The sequence below is a fragment of the Nannobrachium achirus genome, assembly GCF_963921795.1.
Source record: "Nannobrachium achirus genome assembly, chromosome: 22".
Classification (NCBI taxonomy): domain Eukaryota; kingdom Metazoa; phylum Chordata; class Actinopteri; order Myctophiformes; family Myctophidae; genus Nannobrachium; species Nannobrachium achirus.
Window position 1 is genome coordinate 52,005,666 of NC_137829.1, and position 18,753 is coordinate 52,024,418.

An 18,753-nucleotide genomic window follows, 5' to 3' on the forward strand; every position below is an offset into this window, starting at 1 on the left:
GTGTTTGAAAAAATCAGCCAGATGGTGGCGCTATATGGGACAGATCCATGTTGATGACATGAGTGTAGACATACTGTGTACCGATTGGCGCCGCCGAGGCGGACGCGTGGGTACCGGCCCCGGCTCTCCCGGTTGCTCCTAGCCCGAGTTACGGCATTTTATGTGTGCTGCAGTGGCGGGGGTCCTCCACTAGGGGCATCCATTCTGGAGCACCAGGAGTCGGTGGTCCCCAGGAATTCCCCGTGAACAGCCCCGTTTGGGTGGTCATTTGGTCATTTTTGCACTTTTTGGCGGCTATTTTCAGAGTGCTGATATGGATGGAAACAAAGAGCAAGTACAGAGACAACGATCAAGTTGACTTAACTCATTTCCTGCGATCCCCGTCGAAACCGGAGATTTCCCGCTGTACCACTCTGCGATGCCCGAGGAGCCCGAAGATTTAATTAGCTTTAATCATTATGAAACAATTAAAAGTATGGTCGCTGTATATAGCCGCTTCGGAGACTTTAGGCCCGCCTCCTAACTGTATCCGGTCGTATTTCCTGTTTAGCCCGGATCTAGGTTTCCATATCCGGTTTGAGAGCCAATCATAGCTCCCGGCCCATAAGTTTCCATGTAAACAAGGAAACATCCTGCTCGGTCATACCATCGTCTTTTTCACACGTTTTTTTTATTTATTTGATAGGTGTTTGATTCTTGTGCCCGCCTGGCATATGATCCGCGCAGATATCGTCTGCTATGTGCGCGAACATGTCCACGTGTTACCACAGCGCACAGCTGGCTGTGTCCAATGTTTTCTTATGTAAATACTGGCCAATACTGCAGGATACTGCCTGGCAACGGATTTGTCTATTCCAATGGATTTTTTTTTTATTCGAAAGCTGTCATCTTGTCTACCGGTCTACTACATGAGTCGCGCACAGATCATCGTGCCCACGTTAAAAGGTAAGGACAATTTGGCAGGAAAACAGTTCAGCCTATGTTTAAAATAGCAGCATATGAGTTAATATTGAGGGTTTAAGAGAATAATTCTCCTATCTGAAAATGTACTGTAGCAGGCATCCAACGATCGATGAAATCTATGAATATTTTGAATCTGCGACAGTTCTATACAATATGTAGCGGGGGTCTCTCAGCTAGGGGGTCCTTGGGCTGAAAAACGTTGAAGACGATAAGCGATATTATCGTATATTGTGATAAAAAACAGATCTGGTCCCCATGCCTAGAAGACACCCACCAGTCTGCCATGGGTTTCACTGGACCTGTGTTGTTAGTTAACTAGTTAAGTAAGGACCTGTGTTGTTAGTTAACTAGTTAAGTAAGGCACAAAGTGCAAGCACATGGCCTTGTGGATCCCCTCCTCCAAACTACAGCATGAACATTCTATTTATAGACCGAGTAAAATAAAGCATGCATCCATAGGATTATTGTCCGTGACGGCCAGAAACCTCGTATCCATGTTTCAACTTTTAGATCATTTTTAATTAATTGGCGAAATAGCCAATTTGTGAGCTTGCAGATGCTGAAGTTTAAAGTGAAGCTGGTTAAGTGCGTCTGTTTAATACAGTAAGTATTGAACCAATGAAAAGTGCAATTACTTGTGTGACAAAATAATAACTATCTTGGATCCACTAGAACACGGGTTCTAATTTTTACGTTTACGTTTTCAGGAGTGATTTAAAAGGTGACACTGACTGAGCTAGCCCTATGTCCATAGGCAGGGCATTCCAGAGCCTGGGCGCCCGGGCCGTAAGAGCCTGATCGGTGACAAGGTTAGTCGAACGGCCTGTGTGGTCCCTGCATATCGGAGATATAGCTGGGAGCCAGGCTTTGCAGAGCTCAATCAGATATTAAAATCAACTCTAAAGTTCACCGGCAGGCAGCTAGGATCTGTGTTATGTGCTCCTGTCTCCCAGACCTTGTCAGTAGTCTAGCTGCAGAGTTTTGCACATATTAAGCTGAAGATGGGAGATGACTATTTGGAGGAGCCCAGAATATAAGGAGTTGCAGTAGTCTAGACGAGATGAAATAAAAGCATGAATGACTTTGAGGTCTGCAAATGATAGAAATTACTTCATTTTTCTCAGTTGGAAGAAACACAAACCCGGACTGTTTCTTCTGAAGTGTGAGCGGTGAGCAGCGCTCACTTCACACACTTCAGAATGGGTTCATGGACAATACAAGGTTTCCGCCCGACAGTGACTGACGATAATAATAGTTCTCCAGTGAGTCTGTGCATGCAAGGCAAAGTCCACTCACAGCACACACCCTGCTGTGTGCCTTACATACAAAACCATCTGATCTAAGCATGTTGAGGAGGGTCATCTGATCCTTGCATGTGCTTCATGTGCCAGGCAGGAAGAATGTGTCATTTAAGCCAGGCACAACCAGAATAGGAAGGACAGCACAAAGAGGGGATTCTTCTCCGGGAGAAAGTGGGGCAACATATGGGAACAGATTCGCCACGGAGCAGAGCCCCCCCCCCCCCCCCCCCCCACAGTTGGAGGATGAGCTATGCAAGGGGTTGTGAGGTGGAACCAGGGGCATAGTTCCGCCGATTTAAAATGACTCCAATACGGAACTAAAACCTCCTATGATTGGCCGCTACTTGCGCTGTTTTCCCCCCCGGCCGATCGCAAAAAGAATTGTCCTCCATTGGATCCCATTCATTTTCCCCTTTCGTTTTCTAACCTTAATGAACATTTTCATGAATACTGTATGGTTCCTATCGCTAGTTAAAAAATGCCTTTCAATCACCATCATATTCGTTTTGTCGAAATGTGGTCCAATTTATTTTAAAATAAATGATAAAGTTGTGGGGGGCGTGGCCAACTAAACTGATACCAGCCGGCTGTGTTCTTCTTCGTGTGCTGTATTTCGGGAGGCTCCGACCACATTCTCCCATGTATCCCTGAGGTTACACGTGACCGTTGGCAGCCAATAGCATCTCTGATGCCTTTACAATTCTATGATGGCGACACCCATTCCAAGGGGTAGAAAAGGGCCATTTGCGCTGCATAGAAACCAATGGCTTCGCATCGTCCATATTTTTCTACAGTCTATGGGTGGAAGGGGGTGTGTATGTACCGTAGTGTTACACAACAACTAGGGCAGGCCGGGGTTTTCAAACCTTTTTCACCCACGGCACCCCTGAATTAAACTGTTATTACATTTTAGAATCTTACATCATATTATGCAAGGTAAAAATGCACATCTTTCCACCTGAGATACGGTAGGCAATGTCAAGGAGAAGTATCAGAAAATAACTTTATACGTTTAACCACTTGAAGCATCCCTATTCTGGGGGGGGGAAAGGTTCACCAAATATAGCCGATCTACATAGAGCTCACAGATCTGTAGATCTGCTATTTTTGGTGTAGAGAGTTGCCTGTAGATGGAAAAGTACAGTGCAAATCAGGTGTGTTTTACTAAGCATAGTGAAGTGATGCTGATGTAATGGTACTGATGAATTCCAAATATTATCCAATTATTCTACGGCACCCACTTTGGGAAACCCTGAACCAGGGGTCAGGGGTCAGTGAGATGAAGGTTGAGGAAGAATTAAAAAGCTTGCTAACCTGTGTGATTGGAGAACTGCACGGAGTTGATGGAGTCCACCTCAAAGCCCAGCACCTGCACGGGAACACCAGGGGTCAGAGGTCAGAGAATGAACACCAGGGGGTCAGAGGTCAGAGAATGAACACCAGGGGGTCAGAGGTCAGAGAATGAACACCAGGGGTCAGAGGTCAGAGAATGAACACCAGGGGGTCAGAGGTCAGAGACTGGCCAGACAGGCGTTAATGCGCGTGTATCTATAATAAAGCATCTTGGGTAAGACTCCACTTCTTGTAAAGGAGCGCTTGTTTTCGTGTATCTATAATAAAGCATCTTGGGTAAGACTCCACTTCTTGTAAAGGAGCGCTTGTTTTCGGTGTAGACGACAGAGGAGCGCCATCTCAAGCGGACTTGATCCACGCGAGACACCGCCGAGCGAGCTAAAGCGAGCTAAACACTCGCCGTGTCGAGTGTTTTTGCGAACACCCATATGTAGGGCTGTCACGATATGACATTTTACATGACGATTAATTGTCACTCAAATAATTGGCGATTAACGATTTAATTGTGTTTTTGTCGTTGATAATTAGAATTACATTTCTGTTTGGCTTTTAGGCTTTGAAGTTGCATATGGTAGATATGACACATAACCTAAATATACAAAGTAATTACTGACATATTTGACAACTTTATACTTAAAAAATAACTTTGATAGTGGAAATAGCCGATCTACAAGCTCACAACGCGCCGCATCACGACGTGTTGTGAGCTTGTAGATCTGCTATTTCCACTATTTCGGACATTTTTCAACATTCACGATTATGACGATTATGACAAAATAACTGCGATAATGTCAAATAATCACGATTAGACGATTATGTAATAATTGTGACAGCCCTACCGGAGCGCTCCCTACCTCCGGTTCAGCCAATCACCAGCTTCCGCGGGCGGTTCTTGCCTTACCCAAGATGCTTCAGATACACACGGCTTTAATACAATAGAGCAGTGTGGCTGCCTCTCTCTTCGATGCAGTCTAGTGTTTGTCTAGTGTTGTATGTCCTTTTGAGCGGTGGTAGACCGCTCCTATATGTGGCTGTGCGTGTGTCTGTAGCCTTTTTACTCAGCGTTTTGCCATAGCAAAATGTGTGTACGTAGCATCATGTTTGTCTAGTGATGTCATATGTCGTATGTCTGTAGCCTTTTTCCTCAGCATTTTGCCATAGCAAAATGTGTGTGTGTGTGTGTAGCAGTGTATAGCATAGACTCCTAGACTCAAATCCTAGTCTGAAGACGTTATGCAAGCACGACCACCGCTCACTTCTCATTGGGTGTGATTTTTTGTTTGTTTTTTGAATAAAGAAATGATGTCCTCTGCTCTGCTGTGTGAATCACATGAACCAGCAGCTATTGTGACAGTAGTTGTAGACAGGGAGGGTAGGAAGGAATTTCAGGGAGGCCACGAAGGCAATGGTTGTCGTTGCCCCTCAGTTTGGCCTTGTGCCCCTCAAAAGAAAAAATGGCATGCCCTGAGGTCACAGTGGCCTTAATGCCCCGGCTGAGTGTACCACTTTCTGCTCCGTCTCTTGCTTGTTAATATGTAGACGTCAATGTCTTTCGGAATCCCCATCTTTAAACCAATCCAGTAACTTTGATTGGTGCAGGGCTGAGCATGGATCAGATTGTAAACACCATAATTTATTTATTTCACTGCAGCTAGTCTATATATTACATTTAAAATTCATAAAAAAATCATCTTTAAATTCAATAAATTCCTTTCAATGGATTAAAATCATGTTTTATTTGATGGCTTTCCTGCCCTGGCATTTGGCCTTTGTGCCCTCAAGAGATGGGCAACTCCAAAGGCCAAGTGGCCTTGCCCCTGAAATGACGAAATTCCAGGCCTGGTTGTAAATGTCATAAACCACAGTTTTGCTATAGCTTTCAAGCGTTTTAATAATGCTAAGAAATAAATTTAAAAAAGCATTATTATCCAGCACTATCAAAAGGGCTGATCTTTCCATTTTTCCCGGTACTAATTATTTTTCTAATTCATACATTCAAGTTTTGTTGAATGAGTAGGTCACCCCAATTGATATTTAGCCTACAGTAGAAAGTTATAATAATATAATAATTATGTATTTATTACACTGATGTGTATTGTATCCCAACATAAGACATGACCACTTCTGGTTACATGTGTCTCAATCGGTGTGACATGTGGGGAAAGCAGTTCACGCCTCTTGACCATCAACTGTCATCTATACACTTAAAAGAGTCTTCACTCATAAGCTCTATTCATTCTCATGCCATGCAGTAGTTCTCAAACTTTGTTTTCTTCCAATGACCCCTGCATGATAGTCAAGACTGAGTTACAGACAATTACAGACAGTCAGTTACAGTCAGAGTATGGACAGTTTAATTATTTGAAAACTTTAGTTTAGTTCCTTTGCAGATCAGGGCTAATATAACACATGCCTTTTACTTGTGACATTTCTACTTTGTGGTATTGCTACTTTGTTTTATTTGAGTAAAATATCAGAGTACTTCCACAACTGAAGCTTAATTATGATTGATTGATTGATTGATTGATTGATTGATTGCCTTCATTCATTGAATACTTTATTAACAGTTTGCAAAGACAAGCACAGGAAAGTGCAATGCAAGGTCACCTAAGAGGATTTTTGAAGCCCAAGAAGAACACCCATAATGGCTTGTTTCCATTGGGGTCCTTTTTGTACTCCATTAATCAAAAAAAGCTCAATTGTTTCCTCATCACGTGCCAGATCAGATGCTGTTGTTTCTTACCTGCAGAGGGAACGTTGCAGACTTGTTCCCCACGTATCCCCTGACAACATGACTCTGAATGGACAACACACGGCACTCCTCCATGTCGCCCAATGCGAGGCACAGAACGTTGTTGCTGCTGCTGTTTCTGTAGCTTAAATGCGTTTAAAATGACAATCACGCAATAAGTAAGAAAGCGACACTAAACCAGGAAACTTGTGGTTGTTACAGGACAGGAGAGAGAGAGAGAGAGAGAGAGAGAGAGAGAGAGAGAGAGAGAGAGAGAGAGAGAGGCTGCAGCCACACTGACATTTCCACACAAGCGAGCGAAGTGAAGTCTCTACACATCCCATCCCATAGCCCAGGTGGGAGCACCCACGCTGTGATTGGTTCGTTGGTTGCCGAGCAACCGTCTTAAAACGCCCCCGATTAAATCAGCGTTGCCAGGTTTCGCGAGAGAAATAAGCAATTTGAAAATGGCAGATCTACCCAGGAACACATCAACTAGACTAGACTGTCATGTATAGCTATATGTATTCGTAGTTCACTTTAGCATCGTCACTCATCAATAAAACCTTAATGTTATATTTAAAGTTGTACCATGTAACTTTTTTTATAAAACAAATCTTAAAATTGTCCTAACTGTTAAATCGCTAAAGTTTTAGAACACCCACTCCGTTATTTTCAGCTTCTGAAGCCTTCTCTTTATATGTTTTCTATGATCCTGGCCGTGGACCGGATTTCGCGCCAAAATGACGTAATCTGCATCATCTGTATACGTTGTGTATACGTTGCCCAATCACATCGCCGATCATGCACACATGGTACACTACCGGCCAATCACAGCGCATCTTGAAGTGGGGTCGCCATATTTGTAGTCGCCCGTGTGTCTCTTTACTCAAAAGGTAATCTCGCCTACCAGGCAGGGTGAAGTAGTCCGTTTCTCCGGAATGCCTGAACGCACAGGAACCAGGGACCCCTCTAAAGATAGCTCTCGGCGTTGTGGAGGCAGACGCGAAAAACGGGCGAAAGACGCGAACGCGACCGCGGTTTGCTATAGGGCTACTGACCACTAGTTGAGCATCTTACACAGTATAGCTTTAATACAAAAAAAAGAACTAGCCCCGAATGACCAACTGAGAGTGTACAAATGATATGCTCAGAGAGGGGGCCCTCCTTGAAAATAAAACGTTTGAGAACCACTACTAGTGGACTCCTAATAGTGCCATAGTGTTTTAGTAAATCAGTGCCATACAAAGGTGAGTGGTTCTAGTCTGGGATCACTTCACTTTTCGAGGTTTGATCCGGTCGGGAGAGGAAACCACTTTACGTCATGTTGTTGAACTCAAAGGACTACAATTTGACGGAACTATCAAACCGGATTCAGTTTTAACCCAAAATAATCCCCCTGCGCTCAAGGACATACTTTTAGGGCCTACCTATAAACTCCTTGATGCGGCGTAGTTTTGCTTTTGAAAAATGTGTTTGGGATATGCATCTTTTAGTCCAACTCGTAGCGACTGGCAAGACTACACTAGGCTACTCGAGCATTTTAATAGGGATTGGGGAAACAAACGGAGCGAACCAAAACAAAGCGACGCCGCTTCTTCGGCTTGTGGTTTACGCCTAGACCGGATCAAACCGCCCGTTGTTAACGATCACCAGGCTTTCCCTCAGAAAGCCTAGTGGGCGAGGTTAGAGTGGTTCAAACCCTGCCTAAGCCGACGTCAGCAAGGGGGGAAGACGACAGCCAGCCCCAAGTAACAAGAAATCTTGTGAAATAAAATGTCGTCAACCAATCATCAATCATCAGCGTGTAAAACAGAAAATCGATTTGCCATGGACAAGACTTGTACCGTATGTACATACCTCAGACCAGTTACCCATATATGGAGACCCCTGGTACCCATAATATGGAGATCTATGACATGTACTGTATATGGTACATCCCTTCTATGCCCATACATGGCCCGAACCAGCCACACAGATATGGGCTGGCTTCCTCCATATATGGGCATTCCCATATGAAGTCCTGTTAGATATGGGCTTAATATTGATGACATCAGGGATCTCCATATTTGGGCATAAGAGGGATTCTGTAGAGTGGTTCCCAGGATGACATCACAACATACGTCACCGGTGATATCACTTGTGATGTCACAGTGATGTGTCAGGGGAACCTCAGTGTGAGGCGTGACCTTCAGAGATACACGGATAGGCGGACAAGATGTCCCGGTTTTCATAGTAAACTTGCGATCTACGGTCACAATATTAATCATAATAGGTCCTCATTAGTGAGGAGGACCTATTATATGAAGACAGATTGAAAATGTCTGAAGTTGTCCTTTAATGTTTTTCTTTTGTTTTGTTTTCTTATTTATTTTTATTTTTTATTTTTTTCTTCTTTGATGGTGAAGCGCATTAAGGGTTGTACGAAATGTGCAACAATATAAATAAAGTTTGATTTGGTTTGACCATAGATAAGCCTGTCTTGTCCACGTTAATTGATTCTGTCAACAATGTCAAATGGCTGTGTGTGTGTGTGTGTGTGTGTGTGTGTGTGTGTGTGTGTGTGTGTGTGTGCGTGTGCGTGTGCGTGTGTGTGTGTGTGTGTGTAGAAAGTGTGTTGCCACTGTTGCCTGGCTATGTATGTCTTATTACACTATATTATTATACATGTATAGTATCTATTTTTCTTTTTTTTTTTGCGTTTGACAGATGAATTCCTGCTAAACACCAGCAATTTAGCCAATCACAACGCGAACGTCCCTCCCGGGGATGGGTCGGGATGGATCTAGCCGGTTTCCTTAAAGGCCGCTTGCAGAGTGCAGACGTTTCAGGCAGAGCCCTCTATTGGAGAGTCTCGCCAACTCCGTTCACTTCATGGGGCCAGCCAGGAGAATAAGCTAGTAGTGACAGGTTAGTGACAAAGCGCTGAACCTGAGGTTTACAGAATGCATTGAAGTCTATGAGGGAAAAAGTGACATTTCGAGTTACGTCTTACGTGAACCACGTGACCAGCGCTGTGTTTCTGACCGCGCATTGGCAGAACTATGTTCTATCCGTCTGTCTTTCAATGTTATATGAGATACTTAAAGTGACCTGCGTGAAGTTGGCACCCCATATGATGAAAAAATATATAAAAATTGTGTCATTCTTTAGTGCTGAATTTGTGCTGAATTGTGCCCTAAATTTCATAATTTGTGCTGGTACCACTTTTTAGTTATTCTACATAACACCACTGTTTTGCTCCTATGTTCTACCATTATCTCTATCGCCCTCTTCTGGCCACACCACTGTAATGCTGCTGAATCTGCTAATTCATAACCATATAAATATTTATATATATATAAATATATATAAAAGCATAATTGATGATTTCAACGGCACAAATTAGAGCACATCCAGCACTAAAGAATGAGACCCTTTTTTCCCGATTTGGAGCCAAAAAATTGGGGGTGCAAGGCTCAGCAAAACTATAACTTGAAATACCAGCAAAATTTCTAAAATTTACGGCACAATTCAGCACAAATTCAGCACTAAATAATGACACCATTTTTATATATGTTTTCAACACATGGGGTGCCAACTTCACGCAGGTCTTAAACCGTGGTTCCTGCGGAAATAAGCCTCGGATTGCTAGGATCTCCTTTTAGTTGACCTTGTACCAGTGATTTGTACTGTCATGAAACTGTACTTTTTTCTATTGCAAACTTCTAATAAATTCTTCAGTCAATCAATCAAAAACTCTCTCATACAAGGATCTGGTTTCAGGCAGCTACACGGACACCTCGAGTTGCCGGGGCAACCACCCGACTTCCAATTTATTTACCTGCCATTTATTAGTTTATTATTTTGACAATGTCTTTCTCTTTACACATGTTGTTATCATATTTTAGTTGACCAACAAGGACCAAAAAAGAAACAAAGAAACAGTGCCACAAATAATGAATGATTATTGAATACAAATATAAACTGGCACAACTCCCACTAGTAAAATATAGGTTATGACTTTTGCTTTTGTTATACAGTCATGGATGTGTGTGGCTGGATGTCATGTGGATGTGTGTGGTTTATATTTTAAACAGTAGTAGCCTAATAGAAAAAGTAATAGTAAAAGTCTCTATGGTAAAAGTTAGCAGACTGGGTCCTTCAAGGGTAACGTGTTTGTAGTTGTAGTTCTTCAGAACACTGTTGTTGTAGCCTACATGTACAAAGTATTCTGTCACAACAGCGCCTCTACGTGGACACTCATAGTAAGTAACACAATACAGTTGGATGAAATAGACTTTTAAAATGACCAGCTCAACATGATCTACCCAAAACAATGTATGTATCTAAGGGGGCTTTGGAATAGCTGCACTGGCATTACATAATAAGACAAACACTTTTAAATAATGGGGAAAAATAGAGAAACAGTGAGGGAAAAAGTCTTCATCCCATTCTATGGAAGTGGTAGGTTTTCGGGTTTTCTGTAATGCTATACTGACTCTTGAAAATAAAGCATTGCATTTGGGGTTTGCCTACTGGGCCCTTCTGGACCTTAATTCAAGTGACAATTACCAAAGGGGTTTTATGATTTTTTGATTATAGCCTAAATATTTTTGGTTATATTTTAATTATATGTTTAGGGGGGCATGATACCTGCACATGCAGCCTTTGTGATCTACTGTCTGCAGTAGGGAGTTGGGGAGTTGATTTATTAACTGATTAATTTAGATTATTTAATTACAGAAAATGTTTGTGATTAAAAAAATAACACATTTTAATGGTACTTAGTTTTTGCAGCATAGAACCTCTCTCACTGGACAAGTAGGATTTTCCCCTTCAAAATGTGACTTCAGCACCCGGGGGATGCTGAGTGGGCGGGCCGTGAATAAGGCTAATGGGAGAAGTTTTGATTAAAAAAAAGAAACTCACTCGTATTCATGGGTTGCATTTGTAGTCCTACACCAGCCATTTTGAGGACCAACACAGGTGTTTTGATTAACGTAGTACATTGGTTCTATGCCAATCAGACACATTGAACACCTGTGTTGGTCCTTAATATGGCTGGTGTAGGTCTACAAATGCAACCCATGAATACCAAAATGTGTTCCCAGGCAGCCCTAGATTTAACATATAGGCTACTCTCTCAAGCAAGGCCCTCAATGTGTGTGTGTGTGTGTGTGTGTGTGTGTGTGTGTGTGTGTGTGTGTGTGTGTGTGTGTGTGTGTGTGTGTGTGTGTGTGTGAGAGAGAGAGAGAGAGGGAGGGGGGGTCCCCAGCAAAAGTATAGCTAACATTGCATCACTTTGAAACCACTATCCATTTACATGTTAGCTATTCAAAAAGCAGATCTACAAGCTCACAGTGTGTCACTTAGTATGGAGAGTATGGGCCAAAAGTGTGACGTGACGGACAGACGGAGGGACGGCGGGTGGAGCTTAGATCATCAGGCTGAGCCACTCTGCTACAGGGGCGTCACACCAAACTCTGGGCCCCGGGCACAAGGATTCACTGCGGGGCCCCTGTGCTTTAACTATTGAAAAATAGCAGATATACAAGCTTACAGCGCGGCACCGAGTGCCGCGCTGCGAGCTTGTAGATCTGCTATTTTTGAAAAATCATGAAAATCTTTTAATATTTCAAATCCTTCTGAGGTTTTTTGAAAAACCTATATGTTTCTATGTCAGTGGAGCTCAAACCTTTTCATGTGAAGGACCCCCAAAATGGTATGTATTTGGCCACGGAACCCCATCTCAAAATATTGAGTTCCAGGGACCCCCCAGAAGCAAAATTTGAGTTACAAATGTTCGCTTAAAAAATACATATATTCAAAGATTTGCACACATTTTCACGACTTTTCAAAAATAGCAGATCTACAAGCTCGCAGCGCGGCACTCGGTGCCGCGCTGTGAGCTTGTATATCTGCTATTTTTCAATAGCTAAAGTATAAACTAATTAAGGCCCCTCCACCACCTTGGGCCCCAGTAACTCAGTCCCACTTTCCTACCCCTTGTGACGCCCCTGCCTTTGCTACAGATGCAGAGACAAATGGGCCTCCCCGCCTGGCTGCATGCATGGAGTGGTTTGCTACCATTTGTGGATTTCTGTTAGCAGACAAGCGGAAAAAAGTCTCCTTTCCCATTGAAATGCATTGGCAGAATCCGGCCTCATGTGTAGAATAAAAGTGCGGTGTGACCGTGCCCTTACTGCTAAAAAACATTACTGACAAGTGTAGTGATACGCGGAAGCAGGGATTGATCCCCGGACTCCCACTCGCCAGTCCAACGCACAACCAGTCGTGCTAATAGGGCTGAGCCCAATAGGGCTGTTGTCGCTGGTTGCTACATTCACCCCCCTGGTCTTTTGGAGCACGCCCTCGCGCTTCACACATCACGCCGCGGACCGCCGCACCCGACGTGGCACTGTTCCCTCACGCGAGGACATCACGCTCCTCATCCTGCCGACAACGCCAGATATAGTGATACGCGGAAGCGGGGATTGAACCCAGGACTCCCACTCGCCAGTCCAACGCACAACCAGTCGTGCTAATAGGGCTGAGCCCGATTAGCAGGGCTGTTGTCGCTGGTTCATGGCTGGGTGCTACACAAGCACAACTGATAGTATGTTGGTGTGGTTAGCTAAATTGTATCTTTCTATCCACAACTTTCCAACATCCATCCATCCATCCATCCATCTTCAACCGCTTATCCGGAATCGGTTCGCGGGGGTAACAGTTCCAACTGAGACCTCCAGATTTCCTCATCCCGAGCAACTTCCTCCACTCCCTCAGGGAGCATACCGAGGCGTTCCCAAGCCAGTTTGGAGATATAATCCCTCCATCTGGTCTTTGGTCTGCCACGGGGTCTCCTCCCAGTGGGACGTGCATCGAGGACCTTCCTAGGAAGGCGCTCAGGAGGCATCCCATCGTGCATTGCGCCGAATGTGCAGGCAGCTTCCGGCGCCGCTGCCGAGTGTGATCTACAAGCTCACAGCGGTTGCTAGGGATGGGTATCGTTCACCTTTGAATCGATACGATACCTTTTTCGATACCTGGGAATCGATACGATACCCTTTCCGATACCATTTTCGATAATTTTTATTTAAGTTTAACTGCTGCGGTAGAGCAGAGGTGATGATGATGATCACACAGTGTGGCGGAGCGGAGAGTATAGACGTTGGATAATCATCATAATAATAAACATTATAGGCTATTGTCGGCTATTTTCCACAGTAACGAGTGTAGCCTACTAAAGCAGTCATTAAACTCTCAGTAGCCCAACTGTTACAGATGCGACCGGCCAGGGGTGCCTTCCAGAGTATCGAAACGAGGTATCGTTCGTTTTTACGCGAACCGATACCCGATAGTATCGACGTCATGCAATCGATACCATTAAAAGTATCGCAGACGATACCCATCCCTAACGGTTGCATCTGCGATGCGACGTGAGCTTGTATGTCTGCTGTTAACCGGAAGTGTCCCGCAAATAATGCTACAGTGAATTCTCCCAGAAAAAGGTGGATAGGTCAAAGGGAGGTGCATTTAGAAAGCAAGGAAGGCATCAATCATACTAGCTTTAATGTAGCCTTTAATATAGCCTCAAATATTAAGAATTGTGATACGCTACAACCCTATAACTACTGACCCCTAGGAGGGAAGCTAGCATGTTATTGTTATTGTATATATTGAGTACTAAAAGTTGAATTAAATAGTGAACAGTGTGCAGTAAATGCATTGTATACTGACAGTAGTTTGGTAACATGCAGTGTACCACATACTGTCGGTGTACACCAGTGTTTCTCAACCACTGTGCCTGGGGACCTTTGGTGTGCCCCTGAGAAGGGTCAAGTGTGCCCCTTGAAACTGCTTGAAAGCCAGTATTGTATTTATCATTTTAAAAATGATTTAAACTAGTGAAAACAGCCAATCTACAAACACCGCGAGGCGTTGTGTGCTTGTAGATATGCTGTTTTCACTACTTTTGTGCAACGGCCTTATATGATGAAGCAGGGCTTCTGCCCGACAGTGACGATTTACTTTGTTGGTCGCCCAGCCCCCAAAAATGGAACGAAGGCCGACATTTTATTTTAATTTTTTTCCTAATGGCCGGCCTGGACCGGCCGGGAATGAACCGGCCGTTCGGGAGTTGTCCCGCTTTTCAGAATTGACCGAATTCACGTTACGCAACTTCCTGGCGCTGACGTCACGGTAGAAGGGGAAAAACTACTAATATCCCATAGAGTTAACACAGAAATCGCAAATTTAATGCAATTTCCGAATAGTAATGTATAAAATACGGCTAGCATGATCAAGAACACAAGATAGTAAAAGGCACAAAGCGGTATAATTTACTTTACCGTGCGAAATAATGATTTGTTGGCTTTAAGTCCAGCTATTTCTATGTTATTTTACCCTCCAAAGCTGACGTCAGCACCAAGAAGTTGCTGAGAAATTCGCTGAGTGCGCGTGCGTGGGCGGGCTGTGAATAGGGTCTATGGCCAGCACGTCCCTGCCTCCTGGGCGCTAGTATGTTGCAGGGACTTACCCCCAATACAACCCTTGATGCCAAGCAGGGAGGGGGGGCACTGCGTCCCAGAGTCTTTGTTAATACCTGAACAGGGTTTGAACCCCGACCTCCCAGTCTCAGGGCGGACACTCTAACCACAAGGCATTATTTTCACTTCCCCAGGGCAGCACCATGGCTCCTATCTCTGTGTGCTGCTTTCTTTCCCTGGCAGGAAGCCTCATTGGCTAATGGTGGTCAAGGCCACTGATACTTTAGGTATATTTGACACCTGTTTTTGGATGAGGTTTATATCTGACCATCAAGTCATATTTTCTGACATCTGGCCTAAACTCTTCATGTCAGCAGCATAGTGTGACAATAAATAAATAAACTACTTGACAAACAGGAACACATCAGACACAAGTGGACACCTCACAAAAGACCAGGATCGACAACATACATGAGGGAAAGAGTTGTTTTTTCTTTTTAGATTTGTTTTGTTTTTTATGCCTTTATTTGATAGGATAGTAGACTGACAGGAAATGGGGAGAGAGATGGGGAATGACATGTGGCAAAGGTCATCCAGATCGGGAATCAAACCAGCGGCGCCAGCAGGCATCATAGCCTGGTATGTGGTATGCGCCTTAACCACTAGGCCAGCGGGCGCCTGAGGGAGAGAGTTCTTATACTGTACATGTTCATTGTACATCTGATGGCAGTTGGCAAGAAAGAGAGTGTATTTTCGGGAGGAAAGTCATCCCCTGGCTGAAGGTGCTCACCCTATCCTGCAGATCACCATAGAGTGGATGGGAGGGGTTAAAACCAGAGGGCACGAAAATATCAAATTACGTTTTCAGTATAGGCTACTCACCATGCAACACTTTTAAAAACACGCAGCAGAAGAAGGAAATGTTAATGTTTCTTAGAGATATTTGGGTGTGAAGTGTGGTTTACATAGGATATTATGCAAGTAACACTCAAAAGTGTGAACTTGCTACTGTAGGTTCTTTTGACAGGCTTTTTAATAGATTAAACTATCAAAATCATTAGGGCTTATCTGTGGATCACTATCATTCAAGAGGTGTCCCTGACAAGAACTTCAAGCCACTTTCACCCCTGGTTTTGGGGGGCCACCAAAATAAATGAGCTTCGGCTTCAGTCTGCGCCTTTTTCGGTGTTACCAAATGTGTTTAAAATCAAGATGAAGTGATTTTTTTCTTTGTAATGATGTAAGGCACAGAAATAAAATTCATATTCATATTCACATAGCGGAGTAGTGGTGCGGTAAGCAGTAATATTTGATACAGGGAACATCATGGCTTCAATTAAAGAAAAGGTGCAATTATGGGAAATTGCAAGTGTGGTTGCACTGTGGCACGAGTTGCGAGGAATTCACTGGGAAATGAATTCCTTTTACCATTTACAGTATTAGATATTGTGATGTCAAGTGAAGCATGATCAATTCTGTCTGATTGGACATGATATTGTCCAATCAGAAAAGGGACAAAAAACTTCCATTGAACTCAACCCAGCAACCACGGTCAGGACCTGGACCAATCAGTGACGTCTCCATTGGGGCCAGATCAAGTCAAACCATGACTAGTCAGATCTGGCCTAGAATATCACCTGATTTCAACCAACATAAATCCTGCCCACGAAAACGGACGTCCTGGATTAATCAGAGAGGGTCCGATCGAGGCCAGATAACTAGTCAGATATGTCCCAGAATATAACCTTATATGCTCATATGTCAACTAACATTACAAACAATAACAATAATCCTATAGTCCATATGACGTCCTGGTAATGACGTCAAGATCATCCCCATATGGGCTGTGATCTGGCCGAGTTCTGAACGTCACCGGTGTCACCGGAGGACGTTATCATAACGTCATCATGACGTCATTTGGCTTGCTGGGAATGGACTTGTGAAATTGTAAATGAAAACAGGTTTTACTTTAGGTGACATAAAAGTTTACAGTAAAAAAGGTTAAATGAAAACAGGGTTACTTTAGGTGACATAAACGTTCTCAGACCTAAAACAACTATAGTTAAATGAACAGTAGAATGATGGAAACGGTGTAGGCCTACAGTAGCCTACAAACAACACCAGAAAAGCAGAAAGTCAGTAGAGTAATGAGCAGGAAGCTGTGCACCACAGGTGGTTTAGGCTTATGGTGTTTTTATTTTATTGTATTTATTTATTTCTGTACTGTACCATACCATATAGACTATCAGGGGGTTTGATAATATTTCGAATTTATTTGGACACATTTGTATCATTTTAAACTTGAAGTACAAAGTTATTTTCAGTTCTAACCAAAATGGCTATCATCTCAATGTTTTTTGATTGATTGATTGATTGATTGATTGATTGAAGACTTTATTAGAAGTTTGCATAGGAAAAAGTACAGTTTCATGATGGTACAGTTCACTGCTACAAGGTCTACTAAAAGGAGATCCTAGAAAAGACTAAGCTTATTTCCATAGGAAACCATTGAAGTATCTCATATAACATTGAATGACAGTCTGATAGAACACAGTAGGCCTACTAGCCTACTATGCAGTAGATATAGTCAGGAAAAAAAGGGGGAAAAAATAAAATAAATAATACAGTACGGCTGCTGCCTGTAGGCCTAAGTGGTTTTTCAGGGCGATTTTAAAGGATGCTAGTGATCCACACTCCTTAAGGCGTTCCACATTTTTGTGGTAGCAGAAGAACGAGTTTGACCCTTTCTTTGAGGTGACTCTGCGTTTTCTCTCAACATAATCTTGGGGATAATAATGACAAAAATGCCCTTATGTTGTTAATTTGAATGTAGGGCTACAACACAATTCTGATTTACTCAATTAAACACAAAGCTGGGAGTGAAAATTATTAATATAATGTAGGAGTGCCTTGGAGTAAAAACATATTTAGGCCTATTATTATCTGAGCCAAAAAGGTTTGGGAACCCCTGCCATATATTATGGACATGACATGCACCGCTTTACAAATATTCTATTTACCTGCAGTGCAACAGTAATAGTCTTTAGATGGCAATGTTACAAATATAACATTTTGTATTTGCTTTAAAGACTAGATAGGGATTTTCCTTCCTGACACAAATGTAGCCAATCAGCGTGGACCGTCCCTCTGGTCTATGGGACGCAGAGCTCCGGAAGAAGGAAGTGCAGACGCTGATAGTAGAGTGACGTGTCAGATAGAGTTGGGATTTATGGCTCTTTGAAGTGAGCCGGATCTCTGGGATCCGTTCCTTTCAAAAAGTCGTTCAAAAGACTGGCTCATTCTAGTTACTAGTTTGTACATTTTGATTATAATTACAAATAACTTCAACCCTATATACATTTATTTCGGACATATAGGTACATACCTGCTATTTGAAAATTGCCGATCTATTGCGACACATTGTGAGCTTGTAGATCTGCTATTAAAAAAAAAATCTACATTTTACTCATTGGAAAACCTGTGAAACAGGACATTCTGCATAATGAGTAGGCCTACGTTCTAATATTGGTACTTAAATACATTTTGATACAAATACTTTTTTTTACTTTTTTATGATTTTTCTGCTTTTGAAATTGATGTTATCCTAAAAGTACTATGTTCTATCCGTCTGTCTTTCAATGTTGTATGAGATACTTAAAATAAAGTGTGGTTCCTGTGGAAATAAGCCTTGGCTTTCTAGGATCTCCTTTTAGTAGACCTTGATTTGTGCTGTCATGATGAAACTGTACTTCTTTCTAATGCAAACTTCAAATAAATTAAAAAAAAAAAAAAAAAAAAAACTTCTACTTGATTGCAGTATTGATATTGTTTTACTCAAGTAAAGAAATTGAGTATTTTTGTCCACACCACTGTTCATTTAGAAAGGAACGGCTCCCCTACTACTGCGAACCGAATCCCATCGTTCATTGCAAAG

General features: G+C 42.8%; 1 protein-coding gene across 1 annotated transcript in view; it reads right to left on the reverse strand.

The window, feature by feature from the left end:
• The window catches only part of LOC308307868 (pyridoxal kinase-like), a 30,156-nt gene extending 23,592 nt beyond the window's left edge, over positions 1–6,564 (reverse strand). The window contains exons 1-2 of the mRNA XM_080753185.1: positions 6,361–6,564; positions 3,579–3,633 (exon numbers count right to left, since the gene is read on the reverse strand). Of these exons, the coding sequence (XP_080609311.1) occupies positions 3,579–3,633; positions 6,361–6,444 (139 nt within the window). The 5' untranslated portion in view covers positions 6,445–6,564. The remainder of the gene's footprint in view (positions 1–3,578; positions 3,634–6,360) is intronic.
• Between the last annotated feature and the right edge of the window lie 12,189 nt (positions 6,565–18,753).